A 25,261-nucleotide genomic window follows, 5' to 3' on the forward strand; every position below is an offset into this window, starting at 1 on the left:
TATGACTAGAGAAATAGCTGAATAAAATCAGATATATAGCCTGGGAGAGGGCTGCGTCAGCACAGCCTCTATCGCCCTTTCACCAAAAGAGCTAACTTTCCTGAGCATGCGCGAACGGTAGCTGCACTACGTTTATAAATGTGAATCCCTTCAATAAAATTTGTTGTCAGTTCAGCGCCCGTCCTTGTCGCCTCGTCTCTGTCCTCGTCTGTTCAGCGCTGCTTTTCCAGAAAACTTTCCTCTAAGTTCGAAAAAGTGTTGGCGGATTTCCCGGAGCTCACCAAGCCATTCAGCCTCACTACGGCACCAAAACGTACGGTGACACACCACATCGTCACCCGGGGTCCAGCCGCAGCCGCTTGACAGCGCCGCTTGCTTGGAGACCGTCTAACTATCGCAAAACTTGAGTTCGACCACATGCTGCAGCTCGGAATTATACGACCGTTAAAAACTGCGTTAAAGACCTCCTGTTTACTCCATCGCGTCCGTCCCGCCACCAAACCATTTTCATGCACCCCGACTTGGCCACTTTAGTCCACGTTTTTGTGTGCCGCGACGCTGTCTGAGCACCACCAACATCGGCCCACGACGGGCCTTTCTGCGTTCTCCACTGTACCCCGAAAACCGCCACCCTCCTAAAGAACGGCCGTGATGAGACCGTCAGTCTAGACCGCCTTAAGCCGGCGTACGTGGAAACCGCACTGCAAAGTATCGCATCGTCTCCTGACGTATTGCTCCAGTGCCATCGCTGGCCCTTCGTCCGTTTCGACTTTGTCTCTTTGGAGGGACCCTGTAGCGCCCTCTCTTGTGTGGCGCCGGGAACCCGGATAGCGCGCGCCACCCGTCAAAGAAAATAAAGACGGCACCTGGCCATGGCTCGTGCAGCCACGGCACGCAGTTCTGTTCTGAGTCGGTTCGCAGCAGCGGTCTTGTTCCTTCGCTCCTGAGGCGCTAAGCCTACAGCAATTTATCCAACAATTACCTGCTGTAATGTTGAAAGCAACTTGCCGCCATTAATCATGCAAGCGGCGCTGCTTGCACGGCAGCTTGCCGCATAAACCATAAACCATTTTCAGAACTTTTGCATCTGGCTGTGTGTCAAAATGATTCTGCCTTCAATGTGTAAACTATTGTGGAGAAAAATGAGTAGAGACTTTACAGTGTGCACGATGAGGAGTTAAGTCTGGGCTCCAGTTAACATTTTATTGCGAAAGCATTTCTTGTCTCATGTGTGGCGTCGCCGGAAGCTGTGGACGGGCTCTGCGGATGGTAGTCGTGGATGAGCGTGTCCGCATAAAATGATTAAAAGTAATCACAAAAAACAGCGGCACATGTGGGAATAAACTTGGACCTCCGGCGTGCAAGATGGGGACCATCCGACATGATGGTTCTACAATTGAAGTTGAATAAATGAGACTCTAGTGAATGCACAGGTGTCTCAGAAACGTGTTTTCAAGATATGTACTGAGGCGTACATGAGTAATTGCTAGCATCTAAATTACAGATTTACGTTTCCAGTAAATTTCATCCGTGCTTGGAGTGCAGTAATAGCGCCATGATGAGGCACCCACTGAAACCCCTGTCGCAATGTACGGCGCTGGTCCAGCAGATGGTGCGCGCACAGACGAGATGATGGAGGCGTGATGGCGGATGCGCATGAGGAGAAAGGACACCCAGTAAGAGAACTGCATTTGCATTACTGCTCCTAAGCAGACGTAAGTGCCGCCCTGGAATATTGTGTTACAGTAAGAAACTGCCTTAACTGTGGCAAGTTTACTGAGAGTATTTTTTTTCATCCCACTGTAATAATGGCAAGCAAAATAGTGCTAATGAGGGCACTCGTGGCATTTCATGTGCATTTGTAGCGAAGTCGACTTATTTGTGTCAGCTGCATGCCTTGCTAATGTGTCAAAATTAGCAAGGCAATGCAGCTACAAATCCATATGAAATGGCAACAAGTGTACTCATTACTACTACTCTGCTCGTCATTATTACAGTGGGAAGAAAAAATACTGCCAATAGACTTGGCACACTTTGTTACTTCCACAAAAATGTTAACCTGAGCCCAGATTCCCAAATTTCTGTTTGTGCACATCGTATAGTCTCTACTCATTTTTCTCAATAGTTTAAACATTGCAGACCTAGTGGTTTTGAGACAGCGCAGTGTGCCATGGTTTCATGAAAATGGTTCATAGTTTATGGCGGTTTAACATCCCAAAGCAACCCAGGCTATGAGGGACACTAGTGAATGGCTCCAGATATTTCAACCAGCTGGTGTTCTTTAACGTTTGTTGACATCACACAGTACACTGACATCTAGAATTTCGTCTCCATAGAAATTATACTGCTGAGGCCAGGATCGAACCCGCGTCCTTCGAGTCAGCAGCCGAGCGCCATAATTAACATTGGCAGAAAAACTTCTTTTCATAGGACAATTTTCATTACTTGTTAACCCACAGTGCCGCATGTGACATAACAGGACAGGTAGGGTTATAGAAAACTCAAGAAAAAGAAAGCAACTTACACTGTCGATGCAAACACTTTGTTTCAAGTAATATTAACTCAAAACACTGCAACGGTGGCCTAGTGGCCAAGCACTCGCCTCGAATGCGGAAAATGCGGGGTCCAATCCCGAGTGCCGCCGTGTACCCACCGGTGATCTAATGGGTAGAAGCTTCCCATGCTTTGGTGCTCAACTTAAACAGGATTAAATGCTTTGGAAATGGGTCTTTGATCCCACCTTGAGCAAAACGAAAGTATTTTGTGTCATGGTGCTCTTTGGATGCAAATCCCCTTGCGCTATAAAAAAATCGCTATAATCATCAATGTTAACCAAAACAGAATTCCCGCAGATGGGCTGGAATAAACCCAAGTAGCCTGACTCTAAGGAAATTACATAGTGCACCGTTAAGTTTTTAGAAATGTACCCTGGATACAAAGAAATTCAATTTCATCGGCATAGTTGCGCTCTGTAAATTTTCAATGGGGGACGTGGCTTTAAATGCAGAACATTAGAGCCAGACAAAATCGAAAATATTGAGATCATAGTAAATATGCAGGCACTTTTACCAACCTTGTCATCAATGGCAATACTCCGTTCACTTTTTTCTGTATGGCACTGACAAGGCTCTTGTCCAATGTCAGCAGAAAGGAGACAACCTTTCTCCCCTGGAAAATGGAAACACAAGCTTTTTAAATCACTGCACCTGTGCATGTAGTTATCAGATCAGCATTAAAGAATGAATACAACAAACTTGAAATGACTGGACCATCAACGACCTATTAATGATGCACATGATTCTAATAGACATGAAAAAGCTTCTAAACAACAAAAAGCACACAAATTTGCGGGGTTCTTTAATCTCCACTGACACCGCACACTACACGGGCCTCTAGAATTTTGTCTCTATTAAAATTAGACCGCTTCGGCCGTCATCGAACCCATGTCTTTCAGATAAGCAGCCGAGCACCATAGCCACTGAGCCACTGCGGCAGCCAAATATTTGGCTATTGCACATTTGTGAATGCGGGAAACCCAAACAAGCCATTTCTGCCCGATGAAGAAAAAATGTTGAATATATATCAAATTCTCAGCAGAAAAGTCGAGAGAAGCTGCAGCAAAACAAAAACTAGGAGTGAGCAAACAAACGGACAACCGAATGGAAATCATGCACAACGCTAGAGTTGAGGTAAACAAGCTGCCACAAATAAAAACGGCACCAATATTTTTAGACGAAAATAAACGAACAGTAGTTCACAACGAAAGTGAGTATGCTCCAAAATCAACACTGGTAAAAAAAGTGGGAACAGAAGCAGGCAGGGCACTAACTGTGTGGCTTTATTGCATTAAATGAAATCCTACTTTTAAGATTGTGCACTGTTGGCAGTTATGGCCACTTTTCAGATTTCAAGGCTAACAGTCCACACTCTTTCTGTAACCCCTGAACTCGTTGCTTACTACGGGAAAAATTGATACTTTCCGTGGTATTAGGAATTTTTTTTTATTTTTCGTACAAGTAGCTACTGCACTACCACAGGAAAAATGATCATGTAGCTTAATAGACCCTCTCTGATGCAATATAAAATTTATGCTAATTTAGGCAATGTTTAAGAAAAAATTAGTAAACATGAGCATTTAAAAATAATGCAAATAATGATAAAGCTTTCCAACCTATATCAAGATGAACCAGGAGTGAAATAAAATTTGGAATATGCAAGATGCTGTAAAACAGTGCAAATGTTTTACACTACCAGTTGCTAGACATCTTTGGTTGTTGCATCAGTGTTTGGCATCAGTTGTCAACAGTCAGCCATCACGGCACTTTTGTCAAATAAAGAAAGCAATTTCCTTTTGCTATCAGGCAGAAGTGTACATAGATTGCATAACGTCGGTATTCAATGCTCCAGCTTGGGCTCATCATAGCGTAGCTTGGAATCTATTCACTTCCCTGTTTTTCTGGGACTCGTGATGCAAGCTTGAGGGAGATACAGGAGGGGTATGGCTTAGTTTGACAAGGTCAAAGAAAATCTGCTCAAGAAGCTCTAGTCCAAAAGCAGCAAGTTATACTGGAAACTTCGAGCGAATCCAGAAATGTACCTGTAAGCTCTTTGACGGGCTTGAAAAAGAATAAAGCTGTTTACAGAACTGATGTCAATAGAGCAGAAAAGTGGTCTTCTACCATCACACGCAGTTCATCAACAAATTGTAGCTGTTAATGAGCTGGCTCAACATATCCACACCCAACATTCGAGCATTGTAGTGTTCGATCAGGAGAGGCTTTCATATTATCTTATGGCAGTTTTAAATTTTTCAGCGTGGAAACTTGTCAGACATAAATGTCGGACAGTCTATGCGCATGGTAAGGAAAGGGTTAACTATTTTGGATATTGTACAGCTAGTCCATGCCAAGCCAGCCCCAAAACAATTTGAATGTTCAGTTGGGGACAAAAGTCTAGGACAACATGTTCCTGAAACGAAGCCAATAGCTCTATTACTATCCAGTGGCTGGAGACCACACTTATGAAGATGAAACAAATTTTGACAGTCAGTTCCACAATGTATCCAGCCTCCATCTAATAGCACAGCTTGAGGCTTCGTTTAAGGAACTTGTGGTCGAGATACTTTTGTTTCCAACTGTACATGTGTAGCTCGCCCTCGCGGAATATTTTCTCCCCTTGACTGCTTTTAACAAGAAACACTTATCTGTGGCTTATGTGGTCACTGACTGGCCGATGGCAGCAATAGCCTGGTAATTACTTTTTCTTATACCACTGGAATGCATTTTTTGTATGGTCACCTCGTTTTTAGGACAGGTGGCCAACGGAGGCAACGCATGCATTGTTGGCCTGCCACCACAGAAACACACATTGTTGTAGCGCTTTTGCCATGCTCACAATTTAGACACTGAAGTTTACAATGTTTCGGGAAGTGAAGGCTGAATTTATGACATTGAGATGTGCAGTACTTCCAGTGAAAAAGAGGACACCTCAAAAGATAACCCTTCAAGTGAGCATCAACGGACAAATATTGACATCGACAACATTTCCACGAAACCTCCTCGGTTTCCTTTTAGTGCGAAAGCACTACTTCACGAGGTCAATCCCAACCAAGAATCTTGTGAAACTCCTGGCCTTGAGGGTGCTGATATAAAAATAGTATTGATGCGACTGGGTCTCGAACCCCGGGAGGTAAAAACAAATCAGTTTCTCTGGCCAATGCGAAGGAGCACTATGCTATCGCTGCAGCCGATCATGCCTGGTGCCAAACTGCAAGGCATTCTTGAGCTGTGCATTGCACATTGTCGTCTTCGTAAACTTACATCTGTGGCACAAACAGATGGGATCAACTTGACCGCAGAGCTTAGCGCCTCAGTCTAATATCGTCGCCATACGCGCTGGTGACAAAGCAAAACCATGAGCCAACCGAGCTAAATACATGCTTTTGCGCATTTTCTCAGTTTATCTACGTTAAAATCCTACCACTTTTTCGGCCGTCCCCAGTAAGACTTTCACTCTAACCTCGCCTGATCACTTGCTTGAGTATAGTATTCAATACTTTCTCATCAATGAGCTTATTCCAGTGATGGTTAATTAAAACTAATAGGAATACCGCAGAGAAGTTGAAAAGCTACCATCCTAGTAAGCAATGCGACCTTAAAAATTGAGTGCAAGTGACAAAGGAGATGTAGGGGATCTTTTCACTCCTGCTCTGACAAGGAAATGTTCACAAGCCATGACAGGACTGGTAGTCGCCCAAAAACAAGCTCTTGTTTACATCTATTTTTGGAAAGGTGATGGGTGGTATCTCGTATAAGCTTCTAACTGGAATGCTCCACTTTGTGGGCAGTGCCAGTGTCATCGACCTTAGAAGGCAGGCTCAGCCAAAGATGAAAGAGGTATGGCCAATTTGGCTCTCCTGTTGAACAGCTACCACTCGGCCTACATACCAGAGAGGGACATATCCATAGACGGAAGCGTCGTCTTCTTCTAAATAAGGCTGGGATGGGTGTAATACATTCTGCTGAGAAAAGCAAGATTTGGCTTTAAATTTCACAATTTGTTTTGTTTATGGGTTTTAGCATCCCTAAGAGGCTCAGGCTATGAGAGATATTCATCACTTTTGAGGCGGCATTGGGATACTCGAGGGATGTCTTGATCTACACTAGAAAAGTACTAATCTCAACACGCAGGCGAAACTCAAAGACGTAAAGCTCCTCAGGTTCTTGCTCTGAAAGAGGTACTGTCCGACCATAGAGAACTTTCACACTTCACTGGGGCTCGGCGATTTTCTACTCTAGAGCCCCACAGACGTCTACAGCACCGTGAGAGAAAACAAAAAGACATGCTGCCTGAATTCATAACACAGAAACTAAAATAAGGAGAGGTGCAAGCTTACCAGCACAGTAACGTGTCACCCTCCAATGGCCCGGCAAAAAGGTACCGACTGTCCTGAGCCCAATGCAAGCATGCATGGAGGTCTTCAAAGACTTGAAAAGACGATGCGTCGCGAAACAAGCCTCGCGAGGGACTAAAATCACACAATAGGCGGTGCCAGCAAATCGTATCAGATGCTGGCCAACTACCCTGCCACTATAAAACGGCAGAAAATGTATTACAAGGTTTTTTTGCAACTTGTTTGATGAACCTCCATTTCACTTTTTTGTCTTGTGTCTAAAAGACTGGGGGAAAATGAGCAACTTGATTACCGCTTTGCCCTTATTGAATCAGTCTTCAGTAGGTATCGCGAGCCCCTAAGAATAGTAAAGCATGGTAGGCCATTCGATGTGCTTGATACTATACATCTCAAGGAGCAGAAATTTCAGTCTTACATTCCTCCCAGCCAAAACGAAGCAGAAAACAAGGGTCAAAAATTGAGAAAGTGAAAACATTTTTGTTGGCAGGAGCTGCAACAAGCTGCTCTGTAATTCCTTGTTTTCAGACGTACCACATATTGCTGGAGCATCCTCGGTGAAAGAACCCACTGCTAATTCGCCCCGCGTTAGTGAAGAAGATTGAAATTGCTGCCTGTGCTCTTTCTGTGCTTTTTATTGTGTATTGCCAGCAAGTAGCTGGTGTCCTATAACACGAGCAACAAACTTCACGATGTTAATTTGAAGTTGTATGTGGGGAAAATTTTTCGCCATGAAATACTTGCCTGTTATTAGAAAACTATTCTAGAACAACAAATATTTTTGAAAGAAAGAATGCATTTTCGGCAAGGAGTTTATCGAAATAACAAAATGGTGAAGGGGTTAATGAGAACAAAGCCAATGTGTCTACCAAAGGACACATCGTAATATGAGACAGCAAAGGCTCTCAGATCTCATTGTGTTGACTCTGCTTGCAGGGAAGCATTACACACAGCATCCTAGGAGGCACAGGCTATCTGTAGCAGATAACGCTGTCCGGTGGTAATCGCTAAAGTGCTATCCAGGGGTGCTCAATACAGTTTTATCACTGCAAGGAGCAGAAATTCAGTCCGTAAACACGAATGTCTTTGCAAAGAGTCCAGTGCAGTTCAGGGGTTTCTTCGTTCAGTTTCTTATCACCCCATCAGCTCTATCAAGAGGCACTCCCCTCTAAAGGAAGCCCTTTTTATTTTGTGACAATAGAAGAGACTAATATATGACACGAAATGACAGCTGCTTCCACCCTGTGGAAGATATTCGAAAAGGGGAATAAAATCGCACTCGCAATATCTGCCATTACACTCATCTCTTCAAACAGAGAAAAATGGTGGGAAACTCTCGAAGGGTTACCTACACAGTCGATCTTTGATGTGTAAAACTTCAAGTTAATCGTGATATAGTAAGATATATATTAAGGGTGTGCGAATATTGAAATTTTCAAATAGAAATCGAAATAGGCAAATTAAGAAAAAATGGTTTCAAACGTCGAACCGAATATCGAATATCTGTTCATTAAAAAAAGAATTTCAGAAAATGATAAACAAACAAATGTTGCCCTTATTTTTTCTAAATAGTGTATGATCTTCGCAACTAAAATAAACAAAACTAGACTGCCTAAGTACCATATAAAAAACATGATGTGCAAAGAAGTGTATACTACTTGATTAGACAGCATAACAGTATCCAAACTATAATGAAGTGTTACAAAACAAAATCCATAAAGTGACACGACTAGAACCGAAAAAGAACATGATGACTAGTAGAACCTCATTCATTTGGAGTTCAAGGGACCGGAAGAAGTGCCCGGTTCATCCGAAGGCCTCAATTTATAAAATTACCCGCTCCCCCAGAAAAAAAAATCCTGCCGAAAATGCGAAGATGCAGTAAGGTCTTATGAGGCGGCTTCATCGCGCTAACACCTGTAAACCCGTGACGATCCGCCCGTTTTGGAGTGCTGGAAGAACAACACAAATGCAAGCAGGGGGCCAGGGAACACACACTGGTGTCGGAACGGCGAGACGGTTACTTAAAAGGAAAAAGAAATAACCCGCGAGGCGCCATCCGGCATCCGAAAGCCGCGCGCAGCTGGGATTGGACTACCGGCGGATGCGCGGGCCGACAGTTGCAGTTTCCGCGGGGAAACTGCGAAGCTCAGAAACCGAAACTACGCGGCCAGGCTATTTTTTACCTAGCGACCGGGGCCTTCCGATCGTTGTCACGCCTGCTGTTACACCCACTAAAGAGGTACAGTGGTTGGAATGCGCCATGCAATAGACTTGATTTTAAAGGATCGCTTGCCCTGTTGTGACAACTCGACGCGCCCCTTCAGGAGGCTTGCGTAGCATTCCGCAAGTAGGCTTTCCCGCATAGCGTAGTTACATTCGTAGAGTTATGAAGGCGACAGGACGCAATCTTCAGATGTGGGCATTAAATATGTTACGTGTTACGGAAGCATTAAAAAAAAGCGCGATTTCGCGGTGCGATTTTTCGAAGCGTTCCGTCGGCCATCTTGTTCGCAGCACGTGCGTTATCTGAGAAAGCCGACTTACGAATTTTTTAACAAGGTCAAACTTAGCGGCGTCGGAATGCGATCGGTCTGCGTGATAAATGACAGAGGACGGAAATAATACCACTGTAATTGTTTTCCTGGAATTTTGAACTCTATCATCGGCTAATTTGCCCAGATATTGCGGTTTTGCTAAGGTATAATTCATGAATGTCCGCGCAGTATGCGATCGCTGACGAGTATTTGAGAATTTTCGGTATTCGGAAATTCTCGAATGTGAATTTTTCGAATACGAATACCAACTGAATATCAAACATATTCGATTCGTATTCGAAATTTTGAATATTCGCACACCAATAATATATATTGAATAATTTGATATAAAATACATGGAAACACATAATCGCGTATGTAGCCTAGAAGCATAAATACTGAGCACTGACTGCATCGACATGCTTCCTGTGGCAACCCGCCGCCCACCGACATACTGGGAACATACTGCTCGCTGGGTAGTGCAGCATCTAGCACACGCATCAAACCTGCGATGTACAATGCTTTGGAGCCACCGCTGACGATCATAACAGATCTAATCTCGTTACCTATACACTATAAACAATTATATCTCATGAAAATTGAGTTACAGTTCATTCCCACAGATCCTTCAGCCGTGAAGCACGCCATGCGAGAGCCACAACAATCCTTGGGTTAACTCAACTAATATGCTTCCCCGCATGGCAAGTGGTGCATGGAACGGTGGCTTCTCCATATGACGGGATTGTCACACTGAAGATAAGCGCACCAGCCCAAACGCTAACCTCACTTTTCTCTCGTCATGCAGTTTTACTTTTTCACATTGCTACTGCGGTCAGCAGGTCTCGAAGGCTGCACTGCCGACGTGGCTCAGTGCACGAAAACAGACTACGAGAGGGCCGTTACGATTAGTGGTACTTGGAAGAGTGTTTCCGCCGTTCAAAATATCAAGTGTGGCCCTCAATAAGAGTTCAATAAACACTAACAACAAGGCGATACTTTTGCACGAGATTTTTAAGTGGACATTCTGAGTTTTCGATGTAAACAATTTGATATATCCGGGATTGACACGTAGTGCCAGAAGAGCACAATTCTGCTTGCCTTTAATCTCCTTTTAGGAATGGTTAAATTGCTCATTGTATAAGCAAGATGAGGTCAGCAAAGCGTTTCACCTTAGCAGAATCCAAATAGTTGGCCGACACAGCACATGGAACAAGTTGGTCCCTGAGGAGCATGCGCTCAGAGGAATCCATCTCAACAGTGTCGTATTCACTTTCATCCAAAACCAGGCCATCCTTCATGAGAAAAACCGACTTAATGAGATCTTCTGTTTTCGTCTGAAACAGCAAGCACATAGTGTGATGTATTGACAAGAAAAATGCACTCTAAGGAACACTGGATGCACCGTCAGATGAAATCGACACAAACGAATGAATCAAGATGCAAGCATATCTGATGCTTGAGCCTCAAGTGGCGAAAATAAATTTTGACTAAACGAGCTTCAAGAATGACCTTTCATGCTGGAGCATAATGCATAGCGGCTCACACGAAAGTAAGAACATTAAATGCACATACTGCAGTCCCCAAAAATATTCGAACTGCACTCAGTCCAGCCCCACTCTTTCGGCAAAATTAATTCTGTTCCTTACTAAAATTTAAGTCACCGAACACATGAAGGCAAAATACTAGCTAAAGAAAAAAATTGTGCAGGAACAATGGAAAGCAGGTGGAGAAAGCCATAAGGATATTTGAGCTATCTAATAAACAAATTCAGTGTCAATTTCTGCATGAGTCCAAGCCAAAGGGGTGTGCAGTTTTTGATATTTTGCTATAGCACTCTACACATTTGATGACGTCACCTCGTTACAGCACCATATTTCTGCATTAAAATATAAGGTCATGCTCATAGGTTCGATTTATCGAATCAGCATGCCACTGATCTATCGTGAATTCGTGTTTTTCAAAAAAGGTGTGCTACGCTCTAGGAACTGAACAAAAACTTGTATGCCATTCAGAAAACTGATTGAAAACAAATGCATGCAGGCACCAAAGATCTGTTTCCGCGAGGCACAAACTGCACATATGAAGTTGGAGGCAAGCACTTGCAACTTTTGCATGCAAATTTCAGGAACACTAACTGCCCTAAGCATGATACAAGCTGACAGTTTTTCTGAACCGATGGAGCAGGAATAGAACAAAAGAGATGCATATGCTCTCAGTGGCCGTGCAAAAAAGTATATTAAGAATGCTATTGCAATTAACAATGTTCTCAATTAAGACCTTATGCAGGAGTTTCCTTAATAATTGAAGAGCTGTAGTAAACTAGCTATAATATAATCTAAAAAACATTACCTTAAAATATAAGAATTTTAGGAGATACAAAATATGGGAATTGTGATTTTACGACACGAACAGAAACATCCGTTAAGTTAGGCTGTGAATCCATTCAGACTCTTTCAAGGCATGTTTCCAGGTCTCAATATCGCAAAGTGTACACCTGAAAACACCATATTTAAAAACAGCTCTTATTCTTCACATATCTTTTATCAATGTCCATGGGGACATGGAAGTCTAACAAACGACACTTGAACGACAGGTACTGAGATATTTCGTAGCTATAGCGTGGACGCTAATGTAAGAAATGGAGAGAGAGAATGCACTTTGATTTGAAGAGATTATAGCCATTGTGGAAGATCTGCCAAAATGGTATACTGTACTGAGGCAAGGTCTTTTGTCATCCCATGAAGCATATTTGATGCCTGAATGTCACGGCCTATCTTACACAGATTGTGCTCCACCTTATATAAAGAATAACTACATTTTTCTAGTAAGTGCATTGGGAATGGGTCACCTTGGAGTGCTCTTTAAGGGAAAGCTCAATGGCTCTTGAAAACGTGCTCGTCCAGAGCCTCTTCCAGCCCCTGTTCTTCTTGACGATCCAGGTAAGGCAGAGCGCTTGGATGGAGTTCAGCAAGACCCCTTCTTTCAGGAGACATGCCAAGCCTGGATTGCATGTGAATAAATGCTGCACTGTATATGGTGCATCAGCATTTAAGTGCAGCTTAGCAAGGCTGCACGCCTGTCTAGTAACTGGTAAGCCATGAAGCTCCTGTGCCTAATCCTGACCATCTTACTTCTGCCTTTAATTCGTAGCCTAACTTGGAAAAAACGACCTTTTGATGGTTTTTATTGAATACTTTTGGCCCAATATCTATCACATTTAAAAGTCAATACAATATATTAAAATAAAGCTAATTTATCGCACTTTTCAATAATACAATCTTCATTAAATGTGATTCAAGTTTTACAACAAGACTTCATATGCAAAATCAAGTTTTTTATTTAACTTTAATATGAGAAAAACTTATAAAGACGTGGTTCTATCTGAAAACAAAAATTTGAAGTTTCGAATCTACAAAAAATTTCTACATATCCAAATCAAATGCTTATGAAAAAAATTAAAACTCATTCATCAGATTAGTCAAATTTCGGGGCCAGTGTGAACGCTGATGGAGACGGTCATACTCGCCAAATTCGATACACAGGCAGTTCGGAAATTTCTACTACCAAGAAAAAAATTTTAAGAGAAAGTCAGACGGAATAGCAAGTCCAACAATGGCGCCAAAATATTTGTGTTCACATATATTGTTAGCAGGCTAATGATCGTCAATTGGTGCAGTAGGGAAAGAGTTCAGCATAAATAGCTTAATGCCTTCACAACTATGTTTTAGTTAACACAATAATCAACCGCTTAGAGGGCAAAGCATTTAAATCAAATTTTGCAATTTAGTGTCAGAACCATCATGTATAACTCCATTCTAACATCGCATCTGAACAAATGTGACATTCTAAAGCTGAACTCTTGGTCATTATCACTAATCTCTAGTAGAATTGGCGCAATGTGATGTTCGCCCCGCGCGGCTTATGTTGCAGAGTGTTGACTGTTTGCAGCTTGCCTTTCTTGTCTTTCTAAAATGCATACCAATTGAGAAGACAAGCAATGACAAAAGACTGGCTTTGGCAAGTGTGGACTTAACCCAAGCTTTCAGGCACTGCTTCTAATTTTGATTCAAAATATATTTTTCAATCTCGATAGCACATTCAGGTTCGAACAAACGCGCCTATACATAGTCAGCTTTTTTCACATAAGTCTGTACAAAGTGCCACATTGTTCAGAAATCTTAACACTGAAACGGTAGGATTTGACAGATAAACACCAGAGGGATCATGGAATCATTTTCTGTTTTGATGATGCACATGATTCTAAAAGTTGAGAAAAGAAATTTAGTATATTAATACTGGCGGCAAATCTCGGCACATGAAAATGGCTGACGATGTGCTACTCAGCCTATTTTTCCGAGAAATGTTTACTGTGCTTGCTAGCTCGCATCAGAAATCATTCCATTTATTACATATAGGACAACACCTTGCCTGCCACAAAAAAAAATCAATGCTTGATTTAGCGAAATCTAACAAAAAGCTTTTGACACTACTCAGTTATGAACTTGGCACCTAGGAATATATTACCGTATTTAATTGGGTAATTTGCTCATTTTATTCCTAAAGTTAGGGCTTCAAAAAGAGGGAGCGCAAATTATTCAGAGATTTCGCTAACACTTCTTAAAAATCTATAAAAAGGTCATAACACACAGTATATTGTGCATTGCCGCGTATAAGTTGACCGCGCAACTGGCGCTCCTCGCTTGCCAAAAAAGTCGACTCCAAATATAATTCAGTGCATACACTCCAGTCCCCCGAGCCACCCCGGACACAATTTATGTACTGCGTGTTCCGTAATTAGCTGCCCAGGTTGTAAAAAATATTTCTGTGTAAACTCGCGTATTTTGACTTCATGGTAGTATGAATGTTTCGATAAATAGTTTAACTCCGCAACCTGCGTGGATTTTTCCAAAGTCAGCAAAAAACTGCTGTCGATTCCATCACAGCCACAGCAGCAGGTGATTTGACAGGCTACACCACACAGCAAGCTGCAAGGCAGCTGATATACCAGCTCGGAACTGGGTAGTTTGAAGTGGAAGCATGAACAAAAGAGGCTTGAAGAAGACGGCAATGATGGCGATAAGAATGACGTGTATTAACCGAAGAAAAGAGAAGAGGAAAAAGAAGTATTTGGAGAAGTGGGGACAGATGATTGGTGCAGAAGAGAAGAAGAGAGCGACGACAAGGATGACGTGAACCAACGCCAAGGTTACAAAAGCCCGAGGAATAGCGTGGCACGGGTGGAAGAACAAAAAAGCGGAGGTTCTGGCGGGTCACGAATGCCTCGGATGCAAGAGAGCAACGCCGGCTACTGCTCTAGTGGTCTCTAGTTCTATTGCACCATACCGTAGACTCCTGCCGTTCCTGAGCCCGTTCCGGGGAGTCAACGGATGAAGCAACCACCTGCTACGACCAGGGGTGCCTCCAGAGCTGTTGCCACCCATTGTGGTGGTGTCCACAACACCAAAATCACTGGCATGACCTCAACGGGCACTTGCACCAGGAGCTCGTACGACGCAGCCAACGACGCCACCAGCGACTCCAGCCTGAGCACTTCGAACGCCAGCTCGACGCCGGATTCTCAAAACATGCAACGCTGCATCAGAACCGAACCGTGAGCACGAACGTCGAGCGCTAGTAGTAGAGCGCTAGTAGTAGACGCTGGTAGTCGTGTTTCTGGGTCGTGTGTATTAGTAGTCTGTGCTTTGTGTTAGTTTTGTTTGTTGGTTTTGTGGACTAGTGTGTGTCCCGTAGTGTGTATAAATGTGCGTCTGTGTAGGTACATATGTCGCCTAGTCCATTCTGTCGGCCCGAGTGTTCTCCAGAAAACCGTGAAAACGTTAAGTGGCCAGCCTGTGCTATGATTCATTTCCTTGTTTTATTTGTTTTGTCTCGAATTTTTCCAATCTCTTAACGGCAGAAAGTATGAGTTTGGCAAAAATGTTAGAACTGGCACTCAGGCTGCGGTTAAGCAAGGAAAAGGCGATGCGTTTCTATGACGAGGAGGCAAAGAGGCAGAAGGAGGCGGAAAATAGGCAAAGAGAAGAAAGGCCGCAAGCACGCGCAGACGCTCTAATGGCAGAAATGCGGAAGGATAAAAGAACTCTCGAGACAGAAGAACGGGGGATAAAAGAGATCGCGATGCAGAAGAACGGGAGAAAAGAAGGATAGAGCTGGAGGAGTTACTTTTGTGGAAACAGGCGCATATTACGGGAGGATACGATGAGATCAAGGACATTAATCAGCTTTCCTTAGCGAGTGCAGTATCTACTAGACCAGCCAGAGTTTGTTGAAGAAAGTTGATGGCTCCTTTTGATGAGATAAGAGGTGATTTGGATGCATATCTGCAACGATACGAGCGGATAGATTTGGGACAAGGCTGGGAGCGCCATGAATAGGGCACGGCATTGAGCATGTGGTTAGACTCGGGGTAATAATATTAATAATAAGAATTGGTTTTGGGAAAGTAAATGGAGCAGTATCTGTCTCATATATCGTTGGAACTGAACCGCGCCGTAAGAGGAGATAAAGGAGGGAGTGAAAGAAGAAAGGAAGAAAGAGGCGCCGTAGTGGAGGGCTCCGGAATAATTTCGACCACCTGGGTATCTTTAACGTGTACTGGCATTGCACAGCACACGGGCGCCTTTAGCGTTTTGCCTCCATAAAAACGCACCGCCGTGGTCGGGTTCAAACCCGGGGACTCCATATCAGTAGCCGAGCGTATTAACCACTGAGCCACCGCGGCTGGTAGACGAGAAGGCGCTGAATGTGTTTTGAAGGATGCCTGCTGCTGAATCCATGCACTACGAGAAAGGGAAGAAGGCAATCCTCCAAAGATTCAGGCTCACGGCAGGGGGTTTTCGCGAGAGATTTCGCACCGCGAAACCTGAGGATTCTGAAACCGCTAAGAAGTTTTCCAGCAGGCTGGCCCACTATTTCGACAGGTGGCTTGATATCTCAAACACAGAAAAGAGTTTTGGAGGGGCGCGTGAAAATCTGGTCACGAAGCAATTTTACCATGTTGCAGTCCAAAGCCAACGGTATTCCTGAAAGTTGCGTTCATTGGAAGAGTTTGCCGACACTGCAGACCATATCCTTGAGGCTTAAGGGCTGACAAGTATGAGTAAGGCAAAGGAGGAAACAGAAAAGGTCCTAGAGACATATGCGACAAAACGAAGAGCCTATGGCGGTGCATCTAAGGCGCCATTAAGGTGTTTCCTCTGTGGCAACGTGGGACACCGTGCAGTTGACTGTCGGACTAGTAGCGTTGCCCAAAAGACACAGGTTCTGTGTCCAGGTTGTAAGAGGAGAGGACACACTGTGGATGAGTGCCGGTATAGAACGCAGGATTGAGCTGCATGCATTGTCGACTCTCGGGTAGAACTCCTCACGACACCTGAAATGCCATAGCTAAAAGGAGAGCAAATGCCGCTGCAGAATAAGGCGGTGAGTGGAACACCCAAGTCGAAAGCAGCTATGCCGGTGGTGGTTGGGCAAATAGGGGACCGTCCAATATGGGCACTTAGAGACAGCGGAGTTTTGGTTCGAAGAAACCAGGTGATGGACGAGGATCTTACAGGGGAAGGGTCAGCCATAACTCTTGTAGATAGCAGTCAGGTGCCTTCCTGAAGCCAGGATTCTAGTGTCGAAGCTATATTATACTGGACAGGTAGTGGCCAAATGCGTAGAGAAAACCATCTACAATCTCATCTTGGAAAACATTAAGAGTGCAAGAAGTATCGAGGAGCCCGATCTCGAGTGGAGGATGCTCGACGATAAAGAACACCCATAGGAGGAAAGGCCCACGGCAGCTCAGGCGGGTGATGGGGCAGTCAGTTTCTCGTCGGCAGTGGAGACAAAAACTCAATTGACAACCCGAGCGACGCAGCTTCCGCTTTCTACTCCCCTTACAATGTGTCTGAGCGTAACAGCGGACAAAATTGCAATTTGGCAAAGAGAAGCCTGAGCTTGAAAGCGTGCATCAAAAGAGTTGGGGAAAAGGTGAACGTAAAGAGGAGTCGTACGTCATTCGAATATCAGTTGGTAAACAGTGCTCTGCACAGGGAATGCATATTTAGCTCAGAAAGGCGGGTCTAACAGCTGGTGGCACCGAAAGATATGAGAGAGACAGTGTTATGCTTAGGACATGACGCCATTATGGCCGGACACCAGGGTGTTCAAACGACTGTGTCTAGAATCACCGAGGAGTTCTTCTGGCCAGATGTCCAGAGTGACGTTAAACGCTTTGTTCACTCATGTGAAGTGTGCCAGAGCACAGTTCCAAAGGGAAGAGTTGGTCCCGTACCTCTGGGCAAGATACCAGCCATCGACATACCGTTTCAAAGGGTGGCTATTGACATTGTGGGGCCAATCTCTCCTTTATCCGCTAGAGGCAATAGATAAGTGCTTACCCTGGTTGACGTGACTACTCTTTATCCTGACGCTATTCAATTGAAGACTATTGACTGTATATAAGGGGCGGAACGTCTTCTGGAGATGTTCTTGCGTTAATGGTTCCCGACGAGAATGTTGAGCTACCGGGGCGCGAACTTCACTTCGGAACTAATGAAAGATGTTAACCGCCTTTTGTCAGTAAGGCAGTTAATAACAACGCCACACCATCCCATGTGTAATGGGCTTGCAGAGCGGGTCAACGGCACCATCAAAAATAAGAGCAGGAAAATGTGCCATCAGAGAGCTTCTGATTAGAATAGATACCTCCCAGCGCTTTTGTTCGCTTACTGTGAAATACCGCAAATGAGTCTTGGTTTCTCGCCCTCGAGATATTGTATGAGAGAACCGCTAGAGGTCCACTTACAATACTCAAGGAGCTGTGGGCTTATAAAGAGATTTCGTCAGAACTCAAGACAACATATATATACGTCCTTGAGTCGCGAGAGAAATTGAAGGAAACATGCAGGCTTGAACATCAAGGGCTGGAAAGGGCGCGCGAATGCTATAGGGCTACTATGATAACAAAGCCACTAAAAAATCTGAATCTGGGCGACAGGGTTCTAACTCCACTACCCACGGATCATAATATGTTACTGATTCAATGGATGGGTCCTTACCTTGCGATATGAATATGAAAGAAAAAGTTTCTTTTTTTAATAAATATTAATCCGGGTAGTGAATTACGGGCAAGCAAATTATGCGAGTAAATACAGCATATCTTTATGACTTCAGTGCAGAGAAACTGAATAGCAAAGAGGCTCTTAGCTGAAGTAATCCTCTATTGTACAACCATTTTCATTTCTTATTCATTGAGGATGCCTTACAGGCTCCCGGTGGAGCACTGGGCAAGAGAAGTACAAGCAAATTTCGAATACCAAAAAGCAAATTACAAAATGAAACAAATGTGAAGATAAAATGCAAACAATATCCAGAAATTCAGCCAAGAAACAAAACAATGCAAGCAGTAAGCACCACTAATAAAAAGCAAGCAGTGCAAAAACCAGGAAAAAAATCCAAATAAAGCCTGATGCAAAACCACGAAAAAAATGCAAGTCCACCTGAGTGCAGAAAAAACAACACAATGTCATTTTTTCATCTACGCAACACACCAAGAGTATGTGATCTCGTTCACCTAAAAAAAACGACGGATAGCTAACCCATAATTCATCACGCTTCTGGATCTGAAGCTCTTCCAGTATTTCTCTCATTAACTGATCTTGAGCCCTTCCCAGAACACGGGTCTTGCCAAAGTCTAGTGCACACTCATGAGCCTTACCGTGAACACTTATGCGGCCCGAAAGCTGATTGTCAGTCTTGTTACGCTGCTCATGCAATCCGTCGTTTAAACATCTGTTCATTTGTCCAACGCATGTCACACCACACGACAGAGGAACCAAATAGACAGCTGACATGCTTTCGGCCATGTTTCTTTCCACAAACCTGCTTGTTTTTTCGATGTTCTGCATTTCCCTTTGCGCATAACATTCTGAGACGTTTTGGAGCGCAAAATAAAACCTCAACGCCGGCCCGTCCGCCCACTTTTTTCACACTGTGGGATATGATGTGAACGTATAGGACGACAGTAAACCTTGTCTTAGAAGTGCCTGCTTAACCCTGGGTTATGTTGTTGAGTTTCTTGGGCATGGCTTTCACTGATGGTGAACTACGTTTAGGGGACAGATGGAGTAAGAGCAAGTAGTATACCAGCTGTGTATCACTCTGTCGCATGTCGCTTTTACTTGTCAAGCTCCCAGGGAGGGGCAGGAAAAACATGGTGAGAAAGTAAAACGAAGTTCAGGACATTGCCATTCGCGACACTTGAGCTTTGGCGCAACAGCAGATGCTTGTCTATACTTTGCATATATGACTAACTACTTTTCGGGCATGGCGCAGCCAGCGTAGAGATGCCTTAGCTTTGGCTGCATTGCACGCTATATATTAAATGGAGTTTATGTAGCTTTCTCCGCTAATGACCTCAGGAGCTCTGAACAAGCTGGAAGGAAAGGCAGCAAGCTCAGTACTAAAAACTTATATTAGCGAACCAATCCATTCCAAGGATACGGCCAGTTTGACTACCCACTGTTGTGTTCTTTGGTTTTAGTTTCAAATTGATCGATTGGCTATTTGCTTGTTTGTGCTTATGTGTACTTGTTGCTCACCTGTGTGTATCACACACTTGTTTTCCATAAATACTTGTGGGCATCCAATAAATTGCCTCTTTGGTCCCATTTACATTGAGTCTTTTCTCTTCGTGCGGCCTCCTAGGCCCATACAGCACCCACCAACACATCACATGAAAAAATGAAAACTTGCAGTTCACAATATGCTTGTTGGGTGCAAGTATAGACACAAATTACACATGCTGTCAAAACACACCCGTCCGTCCTTGCGCCCGTCCTTGTGCCCTTCTCGTCCATGTTTGTGTTATTTTGCATAGCACCTTTACTCAACAGGACCAGCTGTTTGTTTCAGCAACAAATGTGAAAAGTAAGAAAACTGAGATATCAAATGAATATGGTAGCAAGTTTTTCAGCAGATAGAGCTCCACTAAGAAACACAGACGCACCTTTTCTGCTGCTCCCATCTTAATATGCACATATGAGACATGTCAGAGATTAGCCTCGAAGAGAACTGATCTGCCATGATAGCAGTCTTACCACTTAGAAGACGCGCAACGTTGACCATAGGAGCACAGACGATACCGGCATGTGCAGCTGCATGACAAAGCGCGACCAATGGAAGGCATTCTTGATCCTGTAAACACACAGGAACAGAGGGAGGATTAAAACAAGCTGATATTTCATGGCTGTATGTTGCACAATTCAAGACATCGGCATAATGCAGGTAGACTGCAGTGCGCTGCAGAAATGCATTCATGACCCCCCGTTAAACTGCTCATAAGAGATGCTGCTGAAAAAGTAAAAGATACAAAAAGGGGCAGCATTTAGCAGGTGCCAATGTCAATCAATAAAAATGCCCAAACGCCTCCTCTTGAACGAATGAACCTGGGATTAAGTTACTACATTAAGAGGCAGGCAGAACTGCCACGAAGTCAGCGATTAGCTACATGGTAGCAGTTGAAAACGCTCAAAAATGTAGCATAAAGTTCTTCATTTTTCAAAGCTGCTACATCCAAGTCATTACAAACTCCAGCCAGCACTGGGGGTAAGCTCTCGCACTAATTGATGCTGCTGCTCAAGGTGCAGACGTGGGAGCCAGGTTATCACGGGCAATAACACAAGGCATAATTGGGGACCACGGCAATACTCCCAGATGGGCAGGTTGATGGAAAACGAAAGGAAAAGTACAAAACCTAAATATTGCACAGGTACTGCCTCTGCTCATATTGAACATTTAAGTAAAGCTTGTGAGACGATATTGCTTGGAAAGCAAGCATTTCGTGTGGCCAACATTACAGTGGTTCACTACCCCTTCAAAGTCATCATCTGTTAAGGGGGATGTAGGGCTGAAAGTCAAATTTTGAACTACTGCGCCAATTCTGATAAACTTTTCAGGGTTGGTCTATCTGCTTTTCATTAGACTATATTTAAAACATCAGCTTCCTATCTTAAAGAGAAAAACGTTATAGCCGTCATATTCAGCAATCAGCTGGGTCAGCTTAGGAAAACTAACTTCTAAGAAATAATTCAGCTGTAGTAATCGTTTATACTTATATATTTTCTAGATCGCTTATACTTCGGAATAAACTCATTCGTATGTTTTTGGTACCATGCCTGTAAACATTTCATCAACCTAAAAACAAAGTTCACTTTCTGTTCTTAGTATATGTTAGACTCCTCAAAATATTTTTTGCTAAAAATGTTTAGAGAAATTAAAACAATCTTAATTTTTTCCTGAGAAAATTTCAGTCAAGGAAGCACCTTGAAAGCAGCTTTTAAGGTGCAGTTTTGAAATGATAGTTTTCCTAACGGTTTCGATTCCAGGAAAAGTGCAATCTGAGAAAAATGATTTGAAAGATTGAAGAACGTGGTAATTTATTTTGCTGCAAAAATCTAATCAAAGTACTCTGCTCTATATTTCGGGCCCCCCACTTCAACATGACACTGCTTTGTGACAAAAACTTCAAGATTTTTGTTCTTTTTTTCAGCCTTAGAGCTGTCCCTCACTCTTGCCTTCCCTTGTGAAATATTTGATATGTTGCTCTCTGGACGTACTTCATCGTCTGGACACCATGTTCTAGTTCCAGCTAGTCAAACACTCATCTTGCTGCCACGTCCACGCTCATTAAATTCTAGTACAGTAAAGGCTGCTGTAATCTCCGCGGTTCTTAGTGATGCAAATTCGGTGTTCGGCTGATAAGCCATCACCAGGGCTTGAAGGGTTCACTTCGGTCGCCATTGGGAGGCTTCGACCTGGAGAAATGCACAAGCAGACGCTCGCTTGCTGGCGGTTGCCCAGTGCTGTGTAGGCTTCTCGATTTCGTGGTGCGTTTTCGCTTCCCGAAGCTTCCCCGTGTCGAAGCCTTCGGTGCGGGCATCTTTCTGCCACACCACCGGGCACTCGCTGTTTGCAAAAAACTCACAGAAGGAAGAAAAGGTAACAGAAAGCAAGCGTCGCACACAATCAAAGCGGGAGCGACTCGCAATTGGTCAAAGACAGCGTTCGGTGGTCACGTCGTGTATTTCCGCTAATCCGAGCTCTTGTTTCAGTCTGTAGCCATACCGCAGTCGCAACGGCCAGAAATATGTCATATGTCTTTTTTCTAGTTTTTCTTTAGTAGCCTTGCTCATTCTCGATGGAAGGTCTTCCGTGAATAAAAAGAGCGAAAAGCAAACTTTCTAACATGGGCATTCACTTCTCGTTTAGTCCTTCTCCCTCAGTGCGGCCGCGTCTTCAGAAGAGCGTTCATATATGCTTTCGACGGCCTACCACCGGCTCGTGAAAAGAAATAATTTTCTTATTTTCTGCTGCTCAGATAACAAAGAAACTTTGTGAGAATATTCTTCATTAAACCAGCAATCCAAATAAGCTGAAAGTTAAAGACCGCATTTTTTTCCGACAATCAGTATTTTAGCCTCGCATCTCTCCTTAACCAACCGTAAAAATTGAAGGCTCACTGCATATAAAACCACAACACATGCCTTCCTCAACATGCGCTCTGCAGCCAGTATAGCATAGTACATGAAGTGCATGGCCGACATGGTATCTCCAACGCTGACTCGAGATAGCCACTGACATTACAGGCGGAGGTATGCACATGAACAGCATCGTTTAAAAGTGATGACTGTAAAATATGTAAATCTTTTCTAACGAACACAGAATAAAAAGGAAAGTGCTCTTAATAAACAAAATTTTTGGTGAACAGCCACATGCAATCCCCAAACCGAAACAGAAACTAGCTTTCCGTGCTTGCTCCGCCGATCATGCAAGGAAAGGGCGCTACAATGCAAAATTACCACCAGCTATGCATTCTTCAGAATTGCCTGTAAGCAGTATGCAAGAGAGGAACAAGCGGAATTCGTCTAGTTAGCCTCTGAAAAGATGGACATGGTCATGGCTCATCATCGCTGCTCAATTCATCCTGCACATGTGCACTGCCTTGCCAAGAACGCAGGCAATCATCACAGGACAGTGCTCATTGAAACTCATGGAAACACCTCAGAGCAGAGCATTATCTTAAGAAAATCGGTTTGCATCATAACTATGCTGATGGCATTGTAAACCTGGTGATGACACAGGATTCTGGATCTTGTTCTAGCTGGCAGTGATCAGATTTTAAAAAAAATGTCGATTGGGACAGTTCAGTAACCGTGTCACTCAGGGCGGGAGTGGGATGTCGCTCCCTCTGGCTTTCCACATGTCAAAACAGATGCACACTTAGCTTGGACCGAGCCACTTAGGAACCAAAACTGTTATACCTGTATGTGTCGGGTCCAGTGACTGGTGCTGTAATGGGCAGATAGCAGAGCAACTGAAATAGCACCAAACAGACCTTCTGTGCTACAGGGGTAATAGCAGGATTGAAGTGCAAGTGTACTAGCATGCCTTGCTCAACATGCGCTGTGCAGCCAGTGCAACATGGAACATGCAGTTCATGGCCGGCATGACTAAGAAGCACTGTGAATTGGCGCATGCCTTCTTCATATACCGCTGTTTGGCACTGCTGGCGTATGGTGTAACTCCAAATAGAGCTTGCCAACAACCCCTAGTGTTGACGACCCAATGACATGGGAATAATATGCGATGCGTCCTGGCCTGAAGCCTTGGCTTTTTTATGAGCGCATTATAAGTGTGCTCACGTATAGTAATTGACACTGGTGCCAGAGTCGATTGCATCCGTGGAGCCAAAGCTAGGTAGCGTATGTGCATCATGCATGCATTTCTTGTGTTTGCCATCAGCTGCTTTGAAAATTGAAGACTGCGAATTCTGTTCTTGCCAGGAACATTTGTCTATTCCACAGGTCGGCATGTACGCGTTCCAGCCGGCGTGCAGATCTACAGACACGGGCAAAATGATCCGGCTTTCCACGCAGCAGGTTTTGGCGTTGCAGGGCATAGTGCTGAACAATACAGACAGGTGCAGCAGAGTCAACACATGCACTCTTTCGGTTGGTCTGATGGTTGGTCCCCTTCCATCAGTCCATTATCTCTCGGGCATAGCGGGCGGTGCGTGTTGACGTGCACTGCGATATTTGCGGACCAAGCTAGAGCGCTTTACATGTTCATGGCCTAGCTGTTATTCGGCCATTTTGGTAAAGCGCACGCGCAATCTCATAGCTACGTTCATGACAGGCTTGAAAATGCTTTTTGCAGAGTCGCCGTGGTGCAGGTCTGTATAATATGTGCGGCTTGATTTCAGCTTCCGGACCTGCAAATCCGCACAGCGTCGCAGCTAGATGTGGCGGTATATGTCAACGCTTCACTTTGCTTGGTAGCTGGCCAAATGCAGTCATGGAGACGCTGGAGGTTGCGGCGTTACTGGAGTCGGGTGCTATATACTTCTCGCGCGTATTGCAGACACAATCTATCGTTTCGCATCGCGTTGGTTCTTGGATATATAGCAACCGCGCAGTACACAGTCGAACGTTAGCTGACAGCCACCTCTGCCAACTAGGCCTCACGGATGAAGGATCTTCAGGGGACAACAAATGACAGAAACGCTGGCATGGAAAACGAGGCAGCAACATGGTTTTGGTTTTGGCGGTGACGGCGATGTGTGGCTTTGTCCCTTTGATGCGGGGTGCCGGGTGGTGCGGGAAGGCAGTCGATACGATGTTCCTTGGGAGCAAAGCTATTTTTTATCCCATCTTCGTCGCGACTGCAGTAGACAGTATCCTATATTGACAGTAATTGATGCTGAGCTTGCATGTTGCGGCTAACACGATTTGTCCCAACTCCCAGC

The 25,261-nt window shown here is 44.1% G+C and overlaps 1 protein-coding gene across 1 annotated transcript in view; it reads right to left on the bottom strand.

Annotated features, from left to right (window-relative positions):
* Positions 1-25,261, bottom strand: part of LOC144103903 (condensin-2 complex subunit G2-like) — a 151,344-nt gene that overhangs the window by 114,236 nt on the left and 11,847 nt on the right. Inside the window, exons 3-6 of the mRNA XM_077636619.1 lie at positions 20,556-20,652; positions 12,296-12,447; positions 10,617-10,781; positions 3,074-3,168 (exon numbers count right to left, since the gene is read on the bottom strand). Coding sequence (XP_077492745.1) covers positions 3,074-3,168; positions 10,617-10,781; positions 12,296-12,447; positions 20,556-20,652 — 509 coding nt within the window. The remainder of the gene's footprint in view (positions 1-3,073; positions 3,169-10,616; positions 10,782-12,295; positions 12,448-20,555; positions 20,653-25,261) is intronic.

This window comes from Amblyomma americanum, chromosome 1, assembly GCF_052857255.1.
Source record: "Amblyomma americanum isolate KBUSLIRL-KWMA chromosome 1, ASM5285725v1, whole genome shotgun sequence".
Lineage (NCBI taxonomy): Eukaryota > Metazoa > Arthropoda > Arachnida > Ixodida > Ixodidae > Amblyomma > Amblyomma americanum.